This window comes from Cygnus atratus, chromosome 4 (assembly GCF_013377495.2).
Source record: "Cygnus atratus isolate AKBS03 ecotype Queensland, Australia chromosome 4, CAtr_DNAZoo_HiC_assembly, whole genome shotgun sequence".
In the NCBI taxonomy this organism is placed as follows: domain Eukaryota; kingdom Metazoa; phylum Chordata; class Aves; order Anseriformes; family Anatidae; genus Cygnus; species Cygnus atratus.
In genome coordinates, this window is record NC_066365.1 from 54,683,932 (window position 1) to 54,708,075 (window position 24,144).

The 24,144-nt window shown below is 35.5% G+C and overlaps 1 protein-coding gene across 5 annotated transcripts in view; it reads left to right on the top strand.

The window, feature by feature from the left end:
* The window catches only part of ARAP2 (ArfGAP with RhoGAP domain, ankyrin repeat and PH domain 2), a 126,918-nt gene that overhangs the window by 61,241 nt on the left and 41,533 nt on the right, over window positions 1–24,144 (top strand). For all 5 annotated transcript variants that reach the window (XM_035547324.2, XM_035547308.2, XM_035547343.2 and 2 more), the window contains 9 exons: window positions 664–838; window positions 2,399–2,533; window positions 7,186–7,330; window positions 9,645–9,747; window positions 10,372–10,570; window positions 12,597–12,660; window positions 20,308–20,471; window positions 22,466–22,678; window positions 23,663–23,768. In XM_035547324.2, coding sequence (XP_035403217.1) covers window positions 664–838; window positions 2,399–2,533; window positions 7,186–7,330; window positions 9,645–9,747; window positions 10,372–10,570; window positions 12,597–12,660; window positions 20,308–20,471; window positions 22,466–22,678; window positions 23,663–23,768 — 1,304 coding nt within the window. The remainder of the gene's footprint in view (window positions 1–663; window positions 839–2,398; window positions 2,534–7,185; window positions 7,331–9,644; window positions 9,748–10,371; window positions 10,571–12,596; window positions 12,661–20,307; window positions 20,472–22,465; window positions 22,679–23,662; window positions 23,769–24,144) is intronic.

Sequence of the window (24,144 nt, forward strand, 5' to 3'; positions counted from 1 at the left end):
TATCAAATAGATTGCTGTAATTACATAGGTACTTCTAATTTTAAGGTTTTGGAACAACATTTTGGAAAAAATGATATAAATTTGTCTTCATGCACAGGAAGATGAAAGGGACCTGAATTTCTAGAATGTGTTGAGATCTTCAAATCTCAAGGAAAATTATCAAGTATAAAGGTACCCTAAACAGCAGTTGCCTTACTGACTGTGAACATGACTTTGAAAAACTACCTATGAATTTCAGGCTGTTTCCTAATAACAGAGTTAAAGTATTAAATCTTGTCTCTTTGGTTGAACTTCTGAGGTCTGGAATAATTAATTTTTTTCTTCAGTAGTTTGGTGTGTGAAGAGAAATGAAGGAGGGATTTTTCATGTAGATACACAAGTGCAGGGACAGCTTTTTGTTTTAATTAATGTTAACATGCAGATGCAAAACATGTGGCAGCAAAATCTTGCAGGGTTTGGGTTGGTGATTTTTTTTTTTCCTTGTTGCTCCTTTTTCGTAGTTTCAGACCGTAATTCATGATTCCTGCTGCTTCCCAGTGGTTATGGCCTTTGAAAATGTAGGGGAACTATATCAGAGGTGAAAGGATTTGCATCTATATTACAAGCGCTTGCTACCAACAACTTTCTAATTTAAACAGACTTCTTATTTTCCATCTTCATAAGGCGCTGTGTGCTGCTGTAGTTAAACAAGATGTTCTAGAAACTCTGATGCTGCTGTTCAGTGGAGCTGATGTGATGTGCGCTACTGGCGATCCCGTTTACAGTACTCCATACTTATTAGCCAAGAAAGCTGGACAACGACTGCAAATGGAATTCCTATACCATAATAAGTTCTCAGGTAGGATATACCCTCTTCGTTTTGATCCTCTAATTTCATACTGAGTGAAAGGGAAGGAAAGAATTCAGAAAAAAAAGTGGCATTGAGTTGAACAATGGAAGGGAGTTGTGGTATTAACTGTATTTTATCAGACACTATGTGTAGTTGTGCAAGTTACTTGCATTTCACTTGGACTTCAAGTTTATTTCTTCAAAAAATAATAAAAAAGCCTGTGATGACTCATACCCTCATAACATTGTTTTGTAACACAGAAGAAAAGCATCATCTGCTTTGCCTTTATTGTCAGGCTTTTACCAGAAAAATGAGTACATACAGTTAATCATGTATCTAAAGTATTTCTCAGGGGCTTTGCTTTCTGATTACAAATTATTTAAATTGATGTCTACCTTGACTATATAAAATAGGTTTGTACTGTACCTATCTGTTGTCACAAGTTCTCCTCCTAAAATAAAACTCTCCTCTTCAACCAATCCCAGCAAACTACCCTTTTTCAGATCATAACTGTGCATCATAGACTTTGGCCCTGAAAGTCAACTGGCCTGGTCTCAATCTATCACTGTTTTCAGGCACTTGAAAACAGAAAGCTATTCTTAATATATATATATATATTAAGTATACGTATTTATAAAATTATAGAGTATGGATGTGTCTGAGCTTCCCTTTTAAAAGGGCTCTCTGGCATCTGAAGCAGTCTGGGAATGAAAGTTCACACACCGATTTACACTGGAAGAAATTAGCTATGCTATTCCAGCCAGCATTGTGGGCACACTTTACATTGTCTCATGCAACTCAGCCTATCAAGTGTTAGTTTGCTGAACACAATTTTTTTAGTTGGAAACTCTGGAATGATCTAGAGCTTCCCAGAGCAAATGCAGTGCCTTAAGTTTTGCCTAAGCACTTCTTTGTCACAAGTGACAGGCTGGGATCCTGGGATATTGAGCTCAATCACTGTGCAGACAAGCAGCTGTGGTGGTTTTATGTTTTCTGTTGTTTGGTTTATTTTGCTAGTTATGCTGTGAAATAGTCCTAAGGCTATAGAAGGAAGTTTGCTTGTCTTGGCTCTGTCTTTTCTACTTTCAGCCTTCCAGCCAAGGCAGTACTGCTGTGTGTTGAAGCTGGTGTTTGTTCTGCCTTTTCAGAGAAAGTAGGGGGTCATGGCAGGTTCACAGTGACCCTCTGAAATCCTTCTGCTGCCAGAGTTTGTGGTAAACTTCTAGATAAGCCCTGAAGAGAAACACTTTCCTTCTATTTAAGTATATTATAATAAGGGATGAAAATAAAAGCATAGTACACTAGAAAGATGCATTTAGGATACATTGGCAAGCAGTGGTAGAAAATGGCAATGTAGTAACCGATGTAAAACAGTGTTTTTTGATGAACAGGTAAGAATTTTAATTATAAAAATAGATCAATAATATGTATTTGTGCTGTAGGAAAGATTTTAGAGAGCAGCTGTGTATCTGTAGATACTGTAGATGCAGTAAGAAGGATGTGGAGAAGCAGTTATACCTTATAGTAGAGGAAGTTTTGTATGTTACTTACTCCTTTGTCTTTTAATAGATTTCCCAGGCTATGATATTTGTCTTGAAAGTGGCTTCTCTGAAGATTCTTCCCATTCCACCTTTCTTTGTGAATTTTTGTACAAAGTTTCTTCTAATACTACCAAGCTTCTTACAGAGAAGAAATTAAAAGAAGGTATTTCAGTTTTACTTCATACATTTGAATAATACATGAATATGTATGGTATGGATGAATTTCGTTCTTTTTAACTTCTTACATTACTTTTTAAAAGATAAATTGTCTCTTTGGTTCTGTAGACCTCTTTCAGATGAAGAAAATCCTGATTGTCTTGATCTCTTTATTCGGTGGTTGACAGAAGGAGGAAATTAAACTACTTATTCAGTTAACAAAAATGATTGATAAATAGACACAGACACAGACACAGATTTCTAGGTTGGAAGAGACCTCAAGATCATCGAGTCCAACCTCCGACCTAACACTAAGTACTCCACTAAACCATATCGCTAAGCTCTACATCTAAACGTCTTTTAAAGACCTCCAGGGATGGCGACTCCACCACCTCCCTGGGCAGCCCGTTCCAATGCTTAATAACCCTTTCGGTAAAGAAGTACTTCCTAACATCCAACCTAAAACTCCCCTGTCGCAACTTTCGCCCATTCCCCCTCGTCCTGTCACCAGGCACGTGGGAGAACAGACCAACCCCCACCTCACTACAGCTTCCTTTAAGGTAACTGTAGAGAGCGATAAGGTCGCCCCTGAGCCTCCTCTTCTCCAGGCTGAACAAGCCCAGCTCCCTCAGCCACTCCTCATAAGACTTGTTCTCCAGACCCCTCACCAGCTTGGTCGCCCTTCTAATTTATTCTATGTAATAAAAACATATACAAATATTTCTCATTTTAATTATAATTAGGTGTATGCTGCTAGCTGCCAAAAAGTAGCTTCCATTTGAAATCATTATATTCCTGAAATCATTTTAAAATAACATCACTGGCTTCTCAGTAACAGTCCAAATTGATAATGCCTGAGATATTGTTCAAGCTTGTAAATGTATTTAAAACGGACACGTCTAACAACTTTACAACAAATTAAGCGTTGTGTGGTAAAAGTGTTTGTATTATCACAGTAGAAATAATCAACAATCATTCTACTAGGATTTTTAAGAGAGAGGTTGTCAGATAAACTTTTCTTTTTTTCTTTCTCTGTTCCTGTATTTTCTTCTATCTAAACAAACAAGGTGGACTTTTAAAATATGAGCTGGTTTGTGGTTAAATTGATTGCTAAGAAAATCTTGATACAGCATCAATCAGATCATTACAACATCATTACAAACTTTTTTTTATATGATGTTTTTTATATTCTGCTGGTATATGTCTTTAAGATCCTTAGTCGAGATCGAAGTGTGCACGTAACTCCCATTTAAATACACTTTTAAGGTATCTGTATGTTATTGTGGATCCTAGCAGTCAAAAACATTGGGTGATCATCAGAACTAATTCCCAATTCCACATTTAGCAGCAATGATGCAGCTGTTAACAAAGACCTGGACAGAGCCTGCTGCTGGACAGGACTTTCTTGTCGATTGTTCTGAAACTGTTCTGAGCTTACTCAGGAAAGAAAGGAATAACCACAAACCTCTTGCTATAAGTGCAGACCTTGTATTCTGTGCTGTGGATATATACATACATATACATATATATATATATATATACATACATACATACATACATACACACACATACACACAATGTGTATGTATATATATATATATATATATATATATATTATTTTAAAATGTATTTATAAAAACCCAAGACCCTGCTGAGGGAAATAGAGAGCAGATACATCTTCTAATTCTGTTTTATTAGAAATGCGGTTTAAATTCATAAGTAGATATAGATTGAAGAGTTAATTATAAATGCTCACAGAATGCCTTCTGCTGTACTTTCTGGGAAGATGCAGTGGGCATACATAAGTGCTTTACAGGTGTATAGGAAGATGTGTTTATCTGTCCTAAACCATTTGCAGGTTTTTTAGACAGATCAGGGAGGAAAATGTAATAATGACATCCTTTTAGTATAGTTAAAAAAAAAAAAAAAAAAGTTCAATTTTGAATTAGAATCTGTTCTTACCCGAGGACTCTGTCTAGTGTGCCATGTGTAAGAAGTAAAAAACAAAAGGTTTTTTATTACAGTTTAAAATATGTAACCTTTTTTCTTCCTATATTGATTTTTTTCCTACATCAAGAACTGTTTTCTACCCTATAATATCTCACTAACATGAAATAATATGGGGATACGCACGTTGCAGATAGTTGGGAATTGATTGTATCATATATGCATCTACAAAACATTTTATATTATTTAATAATGTAGTATCATTTTTATGTATGAAATAAATATTTTTTCCTTCTTACTGTCTTCATCAAATAATTTGATGACTACCATACTAATGTGTGGGAGATACAGTTTCAGTTCCCTCCTTGACCTGTAAAGATTCAAGTAAGAAGGTCACATTACCCCAAAAAAGTGATCTACCTCTTCAGTGCTAGAGAAAAGAAAGGAGCCCTTTGAGTGAAGTAGTTGGGACGTGCTGCTGAGTTCTCACTGAACCAGAGAGGGAGCACTGGTACCTAACAGGGGATTAGAGCACTTGTAAACTTTTGGGTCCTGCCCCCAAATTATATTGGATTTTTGTTATACTGAGTTTTATTTTTTATTGGCGTTTATGGAAAGAGCTTTGAGCCAGAATCCAGTTCATCTCTCTAACCACTAAGCTAGTGTTTAAGTTCTTCCTTGGTGTTACAAATTTCTTCTGAGGTGCTTGCCAGCCTTGCCTTTAGTGCCAAGGGCTGAAAATTTAAGTGCTGTGTTTGCAGTCACAGAAAACCGGTATCCCTTTGTGGGGTATGATTCAGTGCTGTGAATTGAATCTGGGTTTTATAACAGCCAGGTACAGCATCTGGAAACACAGTATAGTTTTTTACTATGTGGGTTTCAGTGCAGGAGAGAGTAAGCCAACTTTTTGCATACTTGTTATAGCACCATCCGTGGTTTCAGCAGGGGTGCATAACTTTTGGGGAAAGTTACTGTTAGTTAACAGCTGTTGATGATCAGCAGGAAGAGAGCTCAAACATTGTTGCTATTCTAAGGCAATACATCAAAAAAATAAAGGTTAGTAATTTGGCCTGAGTTCGATTTTTCTGCTTCTGTTTTTAATGTAAAAGTTTGTACTGAGCCCTATTAAAAACCATAGTGTTCCAAAATTATCCTTGAGAGTTGAACAGTTTATTCAATATTGAAGCAGTGAGCTATTTTGTAGAATGGGCATACTTTAGGGAAGGGAATGAGGGAAGGAAGCCTGGGGATCAAAAAATCCTGAACAATCAAACCCAGTTTTGTGCTCAGCTCCTGTAAACCTATACATCTTCAAGTACTCAAACTTATGTATGCTTTAGTGTTTAAAATGTGTATTTACAATATAGATAAAAAGCATGATATTCAATAAATACTAATAGTGCCCAAAACATGTATGACTCAGCAAATAACAGATAAACTAATTGGATGAAATACCAGACAACATACCAAGTAAGTATTGGCTAATTAGAACTGTCGTTTGTTTTTTTTATTTGTTCATGATATTTTTTCTTTTCTATTTTCTATTTTCTAAATATTCTATTATTTTCTATTTTCTAAATCTTTTCTATTTTACCAAATTATCATGAATACGTTATTGGAATATTTGGAGCTCTACAGAGGTTTTATGACTGTAGAAATTAGCAGTATTTTTGCTTAGGTCCTGCTTCTTTACACTGTTGAGAATAGATGCACCTCAATTTATTTTCTAAGAACAAGATGTTACCTAGAATGAGCTAATATACTGAGTAGAAAACAGTCATTAATATTCTATTTCATATTCTGTATTCATAGTTCAGGTTCACAAGAGGTAGTAAACACTTAGACTCAAATATGTTGAATAACGCTTTTAAGTTGTTCTGCAGATTTCTTTTTTTGATACACCTTGTGTAATTTTCTTTTAGAAAAGTGTAAGTGGCAATTTCTGGATCCTCTAATATACCTAGTTCAAAGTTATGTGAAGATAGAATTCTTAAGTAGGTAATTTAACCATGCTCAGCATCTGTGTTGTTACATGTTGAACACATTGTATGAATATTAGCATCTTGCAAATTGCATTGTTGCTTAAATGAGTTTACTCTTGCCAGGTACACGTGAGAATAGCAACAGCAGAGATTTCCAACTCATTCTAATGTGAATGTGCCATCCTGCTATAGTTGTAGCTGCTACCTGTCTATTGTGTTTCCTTTTATTTAGCCCAGTATCTAGGCACACGTTCTGTACAATTTCACTACTGCGTGTCTCTTGGACCTGCAGTAGGAGAGAATTGAGCTCAGCTGCTGATCTACCTTGAAAGGATTGTCTGTTCTTCAATTTGATGTCTTATACTATCTTGGTAGTATATTTTCTGAAGTATTTTAACAATGTTAAATAACATAACTTCTGATAGTGTTTTCTTTTGTTATCCTTGTAGTGTGCAATGGATATAAGTTTTAGCATGTATGACACTTGAAATTTTATAGTATAGTATTTCAAAATATTTTCTTAAACTACTGTATGCTAGAATTCCTATAGGCTAAATAGTATCAACACAGAATTCGAATTCCTGGCCCACTGAAGTTCGTGAGACTGAGATTTCATCATAGATGTACTTCTGTCATAATAGAGCTATATATACTTTGAGGCAAATTCTATAAAAGAGGCAATGTTTTTTTACTAAACCAACTGAATTTTCTATTATTTCTTTATTCACAGATTGCAACAAAAGATGGTGCACTTTAGAAAGTGGCTTTCTGAGCTACTATGAAAATGATAAAACTACAACTCCTAATGGTATGCTTGACATCAGCGAAGTTATCTGTCTTGTAGTGCACAAGTCAGACTTCTTTTTAAATAGAGGGTAGGTTCCAAAATTAATAATTCAGTAAATAAATGTAGGTATTTCAAAGATGCTGTTTTCAGTGCTTTTCATTTTGTACTTGAATTTTGAACACGCAATTTAGAGAAAGGAAAAAAGGGAAGTTTGAAGTTATATTGACTTCAAGAAATAAGTGCTAAGCAGTATTTGTTTATTTTTTATAGTGATGTAATGAAAATGTTAGGGTAATTTAAAAGGGCAGCGTAAATTAGATACGTCTGTTTCTTATTAAAACTGTAATGCATATTCTCAGTGCTTAAAAGGTTACACGATGATAAATTGAACAATTAGTGCTCATTTTTCTTTCTGGGATTGACCTATGCCTCAAGCCAAAACTTTTGCTTTATTTCTGATAATAATGTTGCAGTTCTCCACAATTCTTTCAGTTTTAGTCACAGATCTATCAGCCTTCAAAACCCATTTGTTGTTCTACAGTTGAGGACAATAATTTAACTGTTGAACACGAAGTTACTTTGAAAATAACTTTTTTGATGGTCTTGTTTTTCTTTTATAACTCTTGCACATTCCATTCGTATGTTTAAAAACATCACACAGATTCAGAGTTGCATCCCAATGATCAAGATTGATCAGGGCAACATGTTTGTTGAAACCAATGTTTTAATTTGTACTTGGGATCTGTCTTAAACTCCATAATACTTTTTAAATTTGTGTATGTGTGTAAAATAACAAGATCTTTCTATCGTATAATACAGCAATGTTTGGAACTATAAAGCAAAAGTGTCTGCAACAAAAGCAATCTATTCAGAAAGTTTCTAGAAAGGATAATGGGAAGGAAGGACCTTAGCTACTACAGAGATAGTGTGTGCAGGGGGGAAAGATCCTGAAAAATGGTTATGCCTCAACATGCTATGAAGCACAATGGAAGTGGTCATCAGTGCTCTGTTGTAGCGTAGCTTTGTGATATCCAGAAAAAAATAAATAAAAATACTACTTTATTTTTCCATAATGTAATCTAATGTATTTCTTGCTATATCTGCAAATGGTTCCACTTCAGGATAATACCTAAATAAAAAAACTTGTTGGCAGAATACTTCACTTTTAGGGAATGACTCATCTCCTGATGTGCTTTATCTGAGATTGAGTAGTTTCATGAGAGGCTTCCCTAAGTTATTTTGTCAACTGAGATATTTTGTATACTGAAACATTCTGTCCTTAAAAGGACTATTTTACTAGTCAGAATCAAGTACTTACGTGTCATTTCCAAAGTAGTCATTGCAAATGAAAGAACTGATCTATGGTCAGTTCTCCAGATTTAGACAAACATCAGTCTCCAGTATTGAAAGGGAAAAGCATGCTCCATTTGTTTGGGTTTTAGGGGGAAAGGTCACAGAGGAAATCATGCTAAAAAATTTTGGCACCATAACCATAATTTGTGTTAAAAATTGAGTCCAACAACTTTGCAAATTCCACCACAGTTTCAAATGGTTCTCTTTCTCTTCTTTTAACTGTACTTATTATTTGGCAGTTAAAAATGGAAAAACAGGGTCCATCCATTTTAAATAGTGGTAGTGTTGGTTTGTTTGTTTGTTTTTAATTTTTATTACGAGTTACAGCACCTTCAAATGGTAGTCATAAACATGACAGAACCAAACTCTTCTTGGTGGTGGCAGGTGGTACAAGGACTGGCAGCAGCTACATCCCAGGAGGTTCAGGCAGGATGGTAGGAAAAGCCTCTTCATTAGAAGGGTGGTGATCAAGAGAAACAGGAAAGTTTCTATCCCTGAAGTTTTTCAAGGCTTGGCTAGACAAAACCATTGCTGGTCTGATTTATGGTTAATGATAGTCCCACTTGTAGCAGAAGATTAGACCAAATAGCATCTAGTAGACCCTTTCAACCAACATTTTGTATGATTCTGTGACAACTTATTTGCAACTTCATATTCAGTGTATTGGTCTGCTTATATTAAATGTATACAGATAATTTTGAATACATCACAACAATATACTCACTGAGATCACATGGAAATTAAAAAGCAAAAAAGTTCCCTCTGGTTTTTTATGACTATGTTAAAGCATTTTCATTAATTTTAGAGTTACTGAAAAACATGTTACTCAGTAGCCTCTAAATATTTTTTGACCTGAGAAATACTTAGATCATGTTTTGTTATAAAATAGTCTGTTACTAACTGGGTTGTACATGTAAGATTGGAGGAGAAATTGTTTCCATTCCATAGGTGTGAAATAATGTAATAAGAACTAGAGAGAAATGGAACTTGTGTGTGTCTACTATTATGAAGACTAAATACAGCTGCTTTTTTCCTTCTGCTTACTTCAGGGACATCTTTACCTTTGAAATCTATTTAATGTCAGAACGTGTTTTTCTGTTTGGAGCTGAAACTGCATATTCACAAAGAAAATGGACTTGGGCGATAGCTAAGGTAATACTGGTAATTATCTTTTCCAGGCCAGGAAGGCCAGGAGCTTTTGCACAAAGAATAAAGTTTCATTGTTAGCTTAAAATCCTCTGAGAAGCCATTCTTGATGAACACTGGTCTATCTTGTGTGTGATGGTTTCTTGTGCAGCAGGAAGAAGTAACTTCTGTGATTTAATGTTTGAAACAAGATAATACAGTAAAATGGAAAAAGAATTGAAACATTTTAATGCTGACCTTAAGAACATCTTAAAGGTGCACTAGTGTGGCATGTACCATATGAATTTATTTCAGTTAAGTTGTTCGTGCTTGCCATTCTGTTCTTTTGTTTGCTGAAACACAACTCATAAAACAGTACAGTATTTGTTACAGTACCTAATGTTAACAGTTATGTTACTACTTAAACGTAGTTTAAAAAGCAAAAATGTTTGGATAGTGGGGTGTGAATGGAAAAAAATGTGCTATACCTGATTTTATTGTTTAAAGTTAATATATATACAGTTTTACAAATGATAAACCCAACAGTCTTTAATGCAGCTTTCATCTTTCAAGCTTATAGGTTTGCAGTATCTATTTTTTTAGGGGAAGAGTTTTTTTTCTACATCTGACTCACCCTGTTTTGTTTGGTAGCATTTTGTTCCCCCTGTGGCTGAATGCTTACTAGAGAGAGACTGTGACTTGATTGGCCAACTGTACTACAAAGATTGCCATAGCCTGGACCAGTGGAGAAAAGGCTGGTTTGCTATAGAGAAGTCGAGCCTTTACTTTCGTCTTGAAATGGAGAACGCTCAAGAAGATTCCATATATCTAAGGAGGCTGCAAGAACTAAGTAAGAATTTTGGTTAATATTTAGAATTCAGGAAATGTTCTACTGTTAAAGACATTTTTGTTACATTTTAAAATCATGAACATTAGGGAGCTCACCAAACAATCCTTTGCATGAGTCAGATGCTCTCCCAACTCTCATCTAAATATGGTGTTGGTGAAGTTCGGTCTTGGATTTTTGTTTTTATTTTTTCCCCTACTTAGTGGCATATGCTAGAGATTTTCATGGGTTCATAATGAATGAAGACAGTTTTTGTTCCAGTTGCAGCAGTATCTTTCTTACAACAGTACAGAGTTGAATAGTAATGTATGACCTTTTGGGATTGTCTCATATTTTTGACACTGCAGACTTGCTAACTGCAGAATATCTTCTTGAGATGATTGACAGGCCTAGTTTTAAAATACTCAAATACACTGGAAAAAATTGTAATTCTTGGTGCAGTATTTCACAGACTAATAGACTTTTCTTTTTTTTCGGAGACTAAAAATATTTTGTTCAATATCATGACATGGAAAAGATAATATTTATACAAATGGTCTTCTACGACCATTTTTATATCAATATCTGTAATTGTTTTGAATCCTCTTTAAGTGTATCTGCCTTAGTTCCTTTTATATTGAGCAAGGGAATGTTTCCTATGTTATATGAGAAAGTAAAAATAAACTGAGATTTTATATTAATCTAACATAGACAAGGAAGCTAATTTAGCTTTTTCTTGATGATACTCTTTGCAAATGGTGTCAAATTGTGGACTGTTTTGAAGGAACTTGCCTAAATACCATTGGGCTTCTACTGTTTATTTACTACCACCTTACTTTTGCTATGATTAACTACATGAAGGTGATCTTTAATCAGGAATACTCTTGTGCCTTTATCTGTCTTTTTCAACTAGTGAATGTTCTTTAAAATCTTGATTCAGAATTAAAAGGCAGTAAGAGAATTATTTCTGTTATTACTTTTGGTCCTACCCTTAAAATCATATGAGCAACCAAATCTGCAACCAAGTCAGCAACCAATCTGAGAAACAACACAAATATTTAGCTTTTGGTTGAAGATCCTTTTTGCTTGTGTTTTTATTATTAGGCAATAGTAGTATAAGAGTTGTTATTCTTGGAAAAATTATATACTGATACTCTTATCTTTTCTCTGGTTTTCTCTGATTTTTGTTTTCCCCAAAATAAAGCTGCTCTGCTGTTAAGAAGGCTGACTTGTGTAACTGAAACATGCAAAATAATGAATTGTCAGTGGAAATAGTCATTTATCTTCTCGATTTTTTTGACTCATTACATGTAAATAAGGACAGGAGTGTGATAAAATTGTGTGACATACACCAGAATGTTTGTTGAGCTTCACTGATGTTTAGGACTTTACTGTCTCGGGGCTAGTTGAGATAAAATGTGGATGATCTATAAAATCTAAACATTGAAAGGATTTTTCAAGCCTTTTCAAAGTTTTAACTTAATTCATTTACCTTTTTTAGTATAGTGCATTGTGATACAGTTTCACAAGAACTGTTAGGGAAAACTACCCAGATGTATTGTCCCTATTATGTATAACATAGTTGTTTTACAGGGCACAGAAGTGGTTTTTATTTTTATTTATTCTAGTAGAAATAGCATAAAATAATGTCAAGAAGGGTGGCAGTGATCTCCACAGTGTACTTGAATTTTCTCTAAGTTACGTTACTGTAAATACCTGCAGCTATAAGTATGCAAATCAAAGGATTCAAAAATCCCTATTACTTTTGAGTCATGTCCTATAAAACTCATCTTAACAAGTTTTAATTTTAGTACAAGTATGTTTTCACATTAAAAAGTACCTGTTTAACCTTTATCATTTTCTGCATTGCTTTTTCCTGTAAATTTGATCGTATTATGGTCTTTTGTGGAATATTGCTCCTATTATCAAGCAGCATTCTATATTTGAAATATTTAAGAATTTGATGCTCCTTTTGTCACTGAAGATCATTTTGAAAATGTCTGTGTATACATTTGTATATCATCTGAATGTGTGTGTGCTTTGTTTTCAGCAATCAGTAGCGTGATGCAAAATGGAGAAAAAATAGATGTCCTGCTCCTTGTTGAAAAAGGAAGGTAAGCTTCCTATCTGAATAAAGCTTTGATCTACTTTTATATTGATGTCTTAAAATTCTTGCTGATCAGTCATGGAGCTTTTTCCCTTGCAGTTGCTAGAGAGAATAAATTTGAAGACTTTTTAAATGAGTGAAAGGCTTTGTGTATTAATTAAGTTTTATGCCCATGTCAGGAAGTGCTAACAAGTACTGCTTAATTAAATGCAATTTTCCTACTGAGAAAATTATTCCCATTCAGATTAGTTTGCCAATAATGGTGTCTTCAAAAGGACCTAACTTCTTTTACCATGTAAAGAAAGGGTACTCTGGAGCATTTGTATAGAAGGGGTAACTCTTTGGAGAATTTATCATTTCTCAGGTTTTTTTTTTATTGTGCTCTCAAGCTTAAATCTGTGCATATCAGAATCAATAGGGTATGTGTGAGTTCCCTGGTTAGTCTTATTGTAAAGCCTGATCTCACTTAGCAGCATGTTAGCCAGAAAAAAACATACTTGAGAGGTAAACATGATCTATGTCTGCCTCCAAGTAGGTCTTAGTATTCTGCTGAGATAACTCAAATATCAAATATTGTGATATGGGATGCTGAAACTTGAAGTGAAGTGCAGTATTTCACTTCATATATGAAGTATCATATGAACCCATCATATATGGATACTAATTTAAAGCTGGAAGTTAAGTTATTGAAAATAATTCTTATTTTGTACTAGGTGTTCTTATTTCAAACATGTATTGCAAGCATTTGTGTAGGAAATGGTGCATTGTTTACACAGTCTTCTGAACAGTTGATAATAGGTTATTAAAGGAAGATTGCTTGCCTCTCTGAGGAAACACAAAAATCAGATGCCTTTGACGTCTATTTAGAATGAGAGAAACTTGTTAGAGAAACTTACTGTAAATTGTGTGTTCTGAATTTTAATTCCTCCTAAGATACTGTTTAAGTTTCAGAATTCAGTAAGGTGATGTAAATCAGAAACAAACACTTTTTCCTGGTTGATGCATCTGTTCTCTCCAAGAAGCGATTTGAAAGGTTTCAGCATTGAGCTACACAAGCCAACTAGGGAACCTGAGGTGTCCTATACTCAAGGTTCAGTCCAACAGATGAATACAAACCATGTATCTGATTTCACAGATACCAGTGCAGAGCAAAACTTCAAGTTCCAAGAGATTTTATTATTTCTTTCATTGCAATATTTCTGTCAAGTGAGGATAGTTTTTCCCTGAACTCTTCTAATGGAAATTGTGATCTATTTGAAAATAATTACAACAAGGGCACTGACTGATTTATGGTGACTATGAATACGTTGAATTTTTCTTCACTGAAATCTGCCCTAAAAATATAAATGTGTAACGTTTGTTATCTTAACCATTAAAAGCCATATGGTATATGAGCCTTGGTATACTGATTCTTGTTTAGGATATTGTTCCAAAAGTATCCATGTGTTCATCACAGTTGCATGATATTGCATCCTCTAGTGATGAGAAATTTAATGGATGTGGGTGGGATGTGACTAAGTATCAAATCACCTTTATCTTCAGATTCATTTTTTTTATATGAAAGGAAAATCAGCAATTCTCCTCCTACCACTTCAAACCCTAGGTAAATTAGTTAATATCTCTGAGAAGAAGTCAATGTCATCTAAATAATATATCATAGTTCCTAGGTTTTTCTGGTTTTGTCTGTTATTTTATATCAGTGATTCTCTAATGCCATTTGGCATAGTCTCTTCTAAGTGATAAATCTATATACTGAGCTATTGACAATTCTCACATTGATTTGTTAGTCTCTTAAACCTAGGATAAATGACAAAATCTCAAAAATCATTGTGTCAAGAATGAATATAAAACAAAATAACTAAGATGTTTTTCCAGAATTAAGAAGAATTTGAAAATGGAAGGGAAAAAAATATACAACTTTTTTCTTGCTTAAAGAAGTAAAAGTTCATGTCTTAAAATTTATTGCTGCATTTTATTAAAATAAATTATGGAAGTCCTTTGAGAACTTTCCTACTGAAGCTCATACAGTTCTTCTGTTGCTTTTGTTACTGACTTCACTGTCTATCTTCCCATTTATTAAAAATCCTCATGCCTTTTTTTTCCCAGGTATCAGTCATTAATTAGATATCATACATTGTGGATCGTACACCTTCTTTTTCTTTGGCCATTTTCTGTTGGTTACTGTAGGCGAAAGGATATCTTGTAACAAACTTCTCATTTAAGAATGATTGCATACTGAAATAAATGGTTACAGAACCATAAAATTTCCAAGTTTTACTGCTGAAATAATTGTAATGTCATAAATCTAATAAATAAAACTTTTAAGAAATACTTAGCAGTAAAGTTATGCTTCTGTTAAAATCACGGGGTACATAAACTGAATGTTCATTTGATCCATAACTACTCATAGGCAGATTTTACTGTTGATTTGGTACTGCAAGGTGTAGATGATGGAGAGATGGGCGATCACCATCCACATGAAGTTTAACAAAAGCAAGTGCCGGGTCCTGCACCTGAGACGGGGCAACCCTAGCTATACGTACCGACTGGGTGACGAGATGCTGGAGAGCAGCCCCACAGAGAGGGATCTGGGGGTTGTGGTTGACAACAAGTTGAATATGAGCCAGCAGTGTGCCCTGGCAGCCAGGAGGGCCAACCGTATCCTGGGATGCATCAAGCACGGCACTGCTAGTCGGTCGAGGGAAGTGATTGTCCTGCTCTACTCTGCGCTGGTGCGGCCTCACCTGGAGTACTGTGTGCAGTTCTGGGCACCACAGTACAAAAAGGACATTAAACTGTTGGAGAGTGTCCAGAGGAGGGCGACGAAGATGGTGAAGGGCCTAGAGGGGAAGATGTATGAGGAGCGGCTGAGGTCACTGGGCCTGTTCAGCCTGGAGAAGAGAAGGCTGAGGGGGGACCTCATCGCAGTCTACAACTTCCTCGCGAGGGGGAGTGGAGAGGCAGGTGACCTATTCACTGTAAACACCAGTGATAGGACCCATGGGAATGGCGTTAAGCTGAGGCAGGGGAAGTTTAGGCTGGACATCAGGAAGAGGTTCTTCACCGAGAGGGTGGTCGCACACTGGAACAGGCTCCCCAGTGAAGTAGTCACTGCACCAAGCCTGTCTGAATTTAAGAAGAGATTGGACTGTGCACTTAGTCACATGGTCTAAACTTTTGGGCAGACCTGTGCGGTGCCAGGAGTTGGACTTGATGATCCTTATGGGTCCCTTCCAACTCAGGATATTCTATGTCAGTTGCTCTTCCCCTATCCACCAGTCCTGTAACCCCATTATAGAAGGCCACCGGATTTGTCAGGCACAATCTGCCCTTAGTAAAGCCATGTTGAGTGTCACCAATCACCTCCTTATTTTCCATGTGCCGTAGTGTAGTTTCCAGGAGGATCTGCTCCATGATCTCGCCAGGCGCTAGGTGAGACTGACTTGATCTGTACACTGAAAACAACTGTATACACTCATTTTAAAAAACACATTTAATATATTAAACACTGCTAATTCTCCAATGCCATACCACAGGGAAAAACAGTTGTGCAGACAATTGGACTTCAAATGTTCTATTTTTTTCCTGTAATCTCTTAAGCTCACCTAGGTGTGAGTGTTTTCAGATCATAATTTGATCCATGTAGTGGTGTGGTTTTTTTCCTGTTACAATTCTCTTGTAGTTAGCTCTTTCTTACTATACATAGTGAATCTTCCCTTCAAACTGGCATAATTTATGTTGATGGTTCCATAATTAGATTTTCTTGTTAACCCTTTGATAGCAATAAGAGTAAAATTCAGTTATGAGCACAAAATTCTGGAAACCAGAAATAATCTAAACATAAGACTCAGATGAGTGAAATGACTTGTGCTTCTACTATTATGTCCTGGATATAAGGTCCTTAATATCCTTTTGAAGAAATATTTGCTGACAAATGTTATATATCTCTAATTATTTTTGGAACTTCTATGGTTTAGTTGCAATTTGATTATTCTTATATAATTTGATTGCAGTGCATACCGTTTTAGTACTTCTGTTTTCAGCCATAGATTTGCTTGAAATATGCAAATGATTCAGATGTAGAATCACTTGAAAGTTGCCTGAGGGCACTGGATTGTGCTGATATCTGTTTCTCAGCCTTTCTCCCTGCTTCTCCCTGCAATTCTACCTGGAATCACTTAATATCACTGCTTTCCCAATGCAAAGCTCTGCAACATAGAACACTGACATAGCTAACACCACTGGACTTTGCAGGATATGCCAGTTAAGATGGGCCTGAAGATCAGACAACAACCTTTGCACTGTTGTGGATGAAGTGTGCTCATGTATTTTTTTTCTGTCTTGTTACTAGTGCAGAAAGATATGATGGAAGTCCATGATAAAGTTGAAAAGATAACAGTAGTTGTTTTGATGTTGGGAGTAGCTGGTATTTGACTCCTGCAACCATTTGTGCCAATTTAGTTCCCTCAATCCATTGAGATTCCTGAAATCTGCATTGGTGGGATTTCTTGTTTGCTTGTGTAATTGAATTATGAATTTCTCAGGTGTGGACTGGTACGTGCTTCACACTTTACAGAGCAAATAAACGCTGCCATTATTCACATGTAACCATCATTGCTAATGTTTTTATGAAGTGTGCACTTTTTTTCTTTTAACTGGAAGAAGTAGCACATGCATGAAGTGTTTAGCTGATATTTCAGGAATGCATTTTAGGTTAGAGTTTCTGTGCAAAGTGGTTGTGAGTCTGCATGGGCCGTACATCTTTGTAAGTAAACTTTGTAAGATCTTTTCAGTAAAAAATTATTTTAAACATAATTACTTCTGTAAGCTGGAAGTATTCTTACATTAACCTGATCAGTTGTGGTACGTGGGACATGTGCACTTCAGCCTCTGTTTATATGCTTAGTCTGGAACCTTGTGTTTAATATAACTGTATATTAATAATTTCAGTTTGCTCAGTGAGAAGTCTATGTATTCGTTTTTACTACTGTCCACAAAAAAAATCTGTGGAAGAGATGATGACATTGGCATGAACAGCAGAAGCAAACTCTACAAAGTTGTCTTACTTTATGAAGTTCTGTAGAAGACTTCCACTGTGCTTTGAGGCTATTTTCACTTTTCTGCTAGTAACTATTTGCCCTTTCCTGTTCATATCACCTTCCAGTTTCATGGGGATCAATAAGTGTCCTCTAAGTGTTGTTAAGTTTGGCCGAAAGCGTTAAAATTCAAAGGAATACTTAAACTATTTATTTGTACATTGTTACATGTTCTTGTGATTTAAATGTATCACAGGTATATTTTCTTTCTAAAATGCTGCAGTTTGATGTGAGGTTTCTAAGCCAGTTTGAGAATACTTTGAATTCTGAACTGGGTCTGGCATCAGTTTTATTTCCCATTCTGCCGCCTTCTCTTTTATGGTGTTGTAAATGCTGAATTGCTCCCTGACTTACCTGACTTTTGTGATTGACTACTCTGGAAATTTTTTTGACTTGGCAGCAATAGTTAACTTTTGGACAATAACTAGTTGCCTTCTTTGAACAACCCACATTCTACAATACCAGCAAGATCTTTCACATTCTTTTTTCTTTTTTTTTTAAAGAGCAACTTCTCTTTCATGAATATGGTGGTGCTATAGGACTGGTACTTAAAAGGATGCCCCCTTTTCTTTGATAATTATTAAGAAACTTCATCCTCTATGAGTTTAACTTGACACCTTTTCAAATTTTAGAAAACAATGATGGCATCATCTCTGGGTAGTTCTGATAGTAGTGTGTGTTGTGTTTTTTGCTTTTTTTTTTTTTCAGATTTATTGAGTAGATGGGAAGATCTATAGAATACAGGATGTTCTTTTTGACACTGTTTAGGTAATTTGTATATCATGACAGTTGATTGACAAGCACGTGATTGAGACTTTCATATTGCTGTGAAAAAAAGCTAGATATGCTAAGAATAGCTTTGAAGTTCACCACACTACTCATTCATTGATATACGGCTTGAATTGCCTCTTTTCTTTAGAAATGATAATATTTTCACTACTTCCTGTACATATCATAACTCTCTAGATTAAAAAAAAAATAAAAATTACTCAGGCTTCCATTTCTTCTTTTGCATAACGCTGTAATGTGAATACAGCTGTCTGCAGGGGAAAAAGACAGTAATAAGCATAATGTGTGCATGCCTTGTTGTGGGAAGCAACATAAGTCTCTTCTAATTCAGTCTTAACCTTTGCTGATCTGCGAGTAATTGAACTGAAGGAATACATTCATTGACAGACTGTTTCCACTCAAACTTAAATTTCTTCTTTTGTATGACTATGGCAATACCACACTATGTCAGGATGATGTTTTCTGGAAGCCATTGCTTGGGAACCACTCTCATATCCTTTCTGAAGGTCTTGAGAAAATGTTTGGAGGTTAGGCATACTCATTTTGTTGTACAAATTTGAGAGCTTTACGCAGACTACGGATTTTTCTTAATGGAAAACAGAGGCTGAAAGTTTTTACTAGCTAGGCATATGTAATTAGTATGACTTTCAAAGTCATGAAGTAGAAACTTTTTAAAAAGGGGCTTCAGGAAGCTGAAGTGTTTCAGTGTGCCTTACTGTGCTGCTGAATGGTGTATCCTGAGACACTTCAGATCTTGGGTCTGTGTTTGTGCACTGACTGCATCCTCATTTTCTGTCAAGATAAGAGTGCTAAAATGGAAATTGTTGAAAAAGCAAAATAAAGATACAAATCAAAAACAGGAGAAAAAAAAGAAATTCTTTCACCAAGATATAAAGTTATTTTTCCGCAGATAATTAAAAAGAATATTTGTTTACATTTAGAGGAAAGTATTTTCATTGAAATTCAGCAGAACATCCTAACTTTTCCTAATTAGAAAATAAATTGTCGGTGAGGAAAATTTTTCCCACACATTTCTTTAGTGGTCCACTGGTAAGATTGCTAGCTATTTTAACACTTAAAACGGTTGTTGATTATATGCATGCATATGGGTGAGCATGCACTCTTAAACTGTTCAGTTTTGTAGCTGTTACCTAGAAGCTATTCTGACAAGGTTAAACAGGAGGTTATTGTAGCAGGTTTAAATAATCAGAACGGGACCATGCTTTGAGATAACAAGTAATTAAGGGGTTGTGTTAATTTATTCTACCTCAACTTAGTTTTTTCATATGTGTTCCCGAGTTCTTTAAATCTGTGATTTTCCCAAGGATGATCCTTTCAATACAGGTAAAGGAAGAAAATTCAGTATGTCTCAGCTACCCTATAGAGAAGGGGGGTGGGAAACAGAAAAAGTCTTTCCTAGTTTTGAAAGTTGTCTGTAAATCTTTTTTCTTCTTCTTAACTGTGACTTGGACATATGAATGCAGGTTGCAGGAGGAAGACTGAGGAGTAATTAAAATGTTGTTCAGGTCCTTTCAAAGGTCTGTGACAGGTCTCTGTGTGAATCCTCGATGATTTATTGTGACACTGCTAGTACAAATGGAGTTGGGGAAAAAGGTGCTGTAACAATAGGCAACCATCACAATTCTATGTGGTGGAAGGTGCCTTGATGTCTTATTCCAAGTATTTCTCTGGACAACTTCTGTGCTGTTGTAGAATAACGTCAGATTTTTCTTTCTTTCCTGCATTCAAAATATTTTTAAACTTTTCAGAACACTGTACATTCATGGCCATACGAAGCTGGATTTCATGGTCTGGTATACTGCAATTGAAAAAGCAGCAGGTACAGATGGTAATGCGTTACAAGATCAGCAGCTCAGCAAAAATGATGTTCCTATTATAGTGAACAGCTGTATAGCATTTGTTACACAGTATGGTAAGTATAGTAGTTTTTATTCAACCTAATATCATTTGTATAATACCTATACCACAGCACCTTCAGATTTTTTTGAATAAGTTCACATATTACCCAAAGTAAAACCATATCCCCTGTTAACCCACCATTCCTTGATGTGACGGTGAAGTACAGTACCATGCATCTGAGAATAGGCAGTGTGTGGAAGTACAACTTGAGAAATCTCACTCACGGACACGTTTGTAGTCTTAAAATTGATGACGTTATCTGATGTAGCTCAGCTTTTGGCTCCCATGTCTCAGTGCAGAGCACCTCAGCCCTACAAATAAGCTTTGCAAAGCAGGAACAGAAATGGCCTGATCATAAAATCCGGAAAACTGATAGTAACTGTGAAATCATGTTCAGTATTAAGGCTGCTGTTTTTTCAGGATAGGAGCCTAAGGAGTTGTTTTTGCTTCAGTAAATATTGCCAGCATAACTTTTCATAGCATTAGATCATATGTAGATAGTGTCAGCGTTGTTTTTACTGCTGCAATTTAATAAGTTATCTCGTGAAATACTAAATACATACCAACCCTGTTCAAACCTGTCTTCAGGATAAATGTGTCTGTAACCCCTGTCAGTATGAACAGGCCTAATTTATGTTTCATTGGTTGAAATCTAACTGAATAACTTTTTAACGTGGCAACACTGCATTACGGTAAATAGTTGTCTGGGTTGCAGTTATTGTCAAAAAACATGAAAAAGCGTTTGCTACATAATTTTTTAATTATTAGCAATAGGAATTATTCTAACTATAATTTATGCTGTTTCATGCACAGAAATGTTGTTAAAGCAGGGTAATGGTGCCCCCCAATCAGAAATATTGCTAGTGTATGCTCTAGATTAAAATTCAATTTCCTGATTTTTTTTTTAAACGAGGTAAATCTTCATCTATAGATTCCTTCCCTTCCCCCCCTCCTCCTTTCCCAGGATCAGGGTTAATGAGTGTTACAGTTTTCATTTGAAAGTTGAAGGAGTTGTATGTATGCATTACTTGTAGATGTACATGTTTTTGTCAGAATCAAAGCTCTGTCTTCAGTTGTGGCCTGCAGGTGACTGACACTATCAGGTTCCACAGCTGTTCCTGACAATATGAACACAAGGGTGGTATCAAATGGTAGTGCTTGTGGACATCACAGGAAGGGCGAATTGCAAGAACGTAAGACTTGATTTCACAGGTTTCAACAGAATGCTGCATTTGACGAATACATAGGGAAAACAGAATTTTCTATGAAATGATTCTTTTTTTCAAGTGTGGGGAAGGCAGGAAAAAGAGAAACAGAGTGAAAGAATGGGAATACACATCTATGTCAAGTTTCCATATGCCATATGCAATAACTGAAGGTAAACTTGACTGTTTTAGACTATATTTTTATTTAATTATTTTTTAAAGTTGGCTTTGGTGTTTTCAGTCATTAAATACAAGAATACTGTCTGCCCGGTATCTTCCTTAACCTGAGGAAAATCGGAAAACAGGAATAGTTTCTTCTTATCTTGAGCCTTTTAATAGAGAAGTGTGTCAGGTTGGATGAATACAATACTGAGTCCAAAGCTGAACTGATCGGTAGGGGAATAAAATAGTGGGAGTACTGATAATGAAAGGATTCATGTTGCTTGTGTAGATGCAATACCAGCCATCAAAACTTCTCTCCTTTATCGTGCCTTTTCAAACCACTGATTTAGGAAGTCAGTAAGAGACCTGGGGTTTTGAACAGCCTGTAAAGCATTCCTGAAACTGTGATCCCAGGCTTGCTTAATTTTATGATGTATATATTTACAAAGATGTCTGTTTGGTTATAAGCAGACTTGGCAGTGTTTTCTCTAACAAAGTATGTATGTGGAAAGGGTCAGAAAGATACTAGTAGGAGATGTGATCTGTTTGACAGCCATGTAATAAGGTTTGGAATTTCTAAAAGAATACTCAATTTTACAGATACTTCTTTATTTTTCTGTCCTGTATTTCTGTAACCTAGGTTTAGGGAGCAAGCAGATATACCTCAAGAATGGCAATTCTTCTAATGTGGCTGAACTTCTGGAAAGTTTCAAAAAAGATGCAAGGAGTGTTAAACTAAGAGCTGGGAAACATCAGCTTGAAGATGTGACTGATGTATTGAAAAGTTTTCTTTCTCAAATAGATGATGCTCTTCTCACTAAAGAACTTTATCCATTCTGGATTTCTGCATTAGGTAATATTTGCAGTAACACTGAATACAAGAGAGGTTCGTTGTAAATATTCATTATCAAATCTGGGGGTTTTACTAATTATTTGTCTGTATTGTTTGACAATCTGCAAAATGTTAGTAGCAGAGAAAAATATTTACAGTTTGGCTGAAGTAGACTCCTGTTACCCAATAAATCAAAATATGGTTCATTCAGTTGTTTTTGGAGAGTGCTAGCAATCAACTGGAACAGATGAGGAGTTTCTCAGTTTTTCTTTTCAGAAACCTGAGAGAAATAAGGGACAGAGAAGAAAATGTTAAAAATAAATTAAAAAGCATTACATAAACTTTGCAATTGTCCCAGTTAGGATTATTCTCTGTAGCCTCTGTGCTCAACACAACACAGAGTGGCAGACTTAACTTAAAAGTACAGAGCTGTGTCTGTGTCTCAAATGCTAATTCTCAAGACTGGAATTTCTATCCTTGTGTCTACTACTGTTTCACCTATGTAGCTTTGTACAAAGTTGTTACTGCTCCCTCTCCTTTGCTATCCTCTTACCAGTCTTACATATTTAGATCTGTAAACTACTTCAGAACTTGAGACATTTCTTCAATAAAAATAAAAAAGATGAAAAGGTATTTTAGTTTCTTACCTCTGGGCACTCTTAAAGTATGTATGTATGTGTGCATGCATAGATGTACACACACAAACTGCAAAGTTAAACATCCTTTGAGAGGGAAAAGCAATTACTTTCCTGGAATTTAGCCTTAAACTGCAGGAACTCATGCTTAAATATAGAACTGTGTCTTATTGCTGATACTATTTCCTTGATCTAGTGTATAATAATAGACTTTGTTAGTAGTAGGTTGTCAGTATAGTCTTCATGAAGAAAAGGTTGAATGATAAGCTAATTTTAAATGACTAGATGGTGCAGATACAGTTAATGAGAAGTGTTGGTGGTTTTTGGTGTACGTCGTTATTAATGCTCAGGGATTATTATTTTTTGGCAGATATGCAGAATGAAAAGGAACGTGTGAGGAAGTATGGAGCTTTCATTCGGACGCTTCCACCAGTCAATAAGGCAACTTTGGCTGCATTAATTGAACATCTTTACAGGTAAATTCAAATGATAGAATGTAGCAGAGAAATTTCTGTAACGTGTTCTCAGTATAACTCTACCAAGAATTAAATTTGGATTGTTTCATCAACTAGTATGTGTCAAGAGCTTAAGTAGTTGTGATGATTAATTATATTTAATAGCCTTTGATTTATAATGTGTTTTTTCTTCAGTTGTGTTTTTAGTAATAGGTAACTGTACTGGGATGGGAATGCCTTACAGTGGTAGAAAGCTGCCTGTATTTGTGTCTGAGCAGCGTAATTTTTGATGAATCTTCTTTAGGTGAATTCATTTGATCCCATCTGCTAGCCTTCCAGAGGATTGTTGCAAATGGCTTTTGAGATTAAAAGATTTTTTTTTCAGGGGAAACGTCCT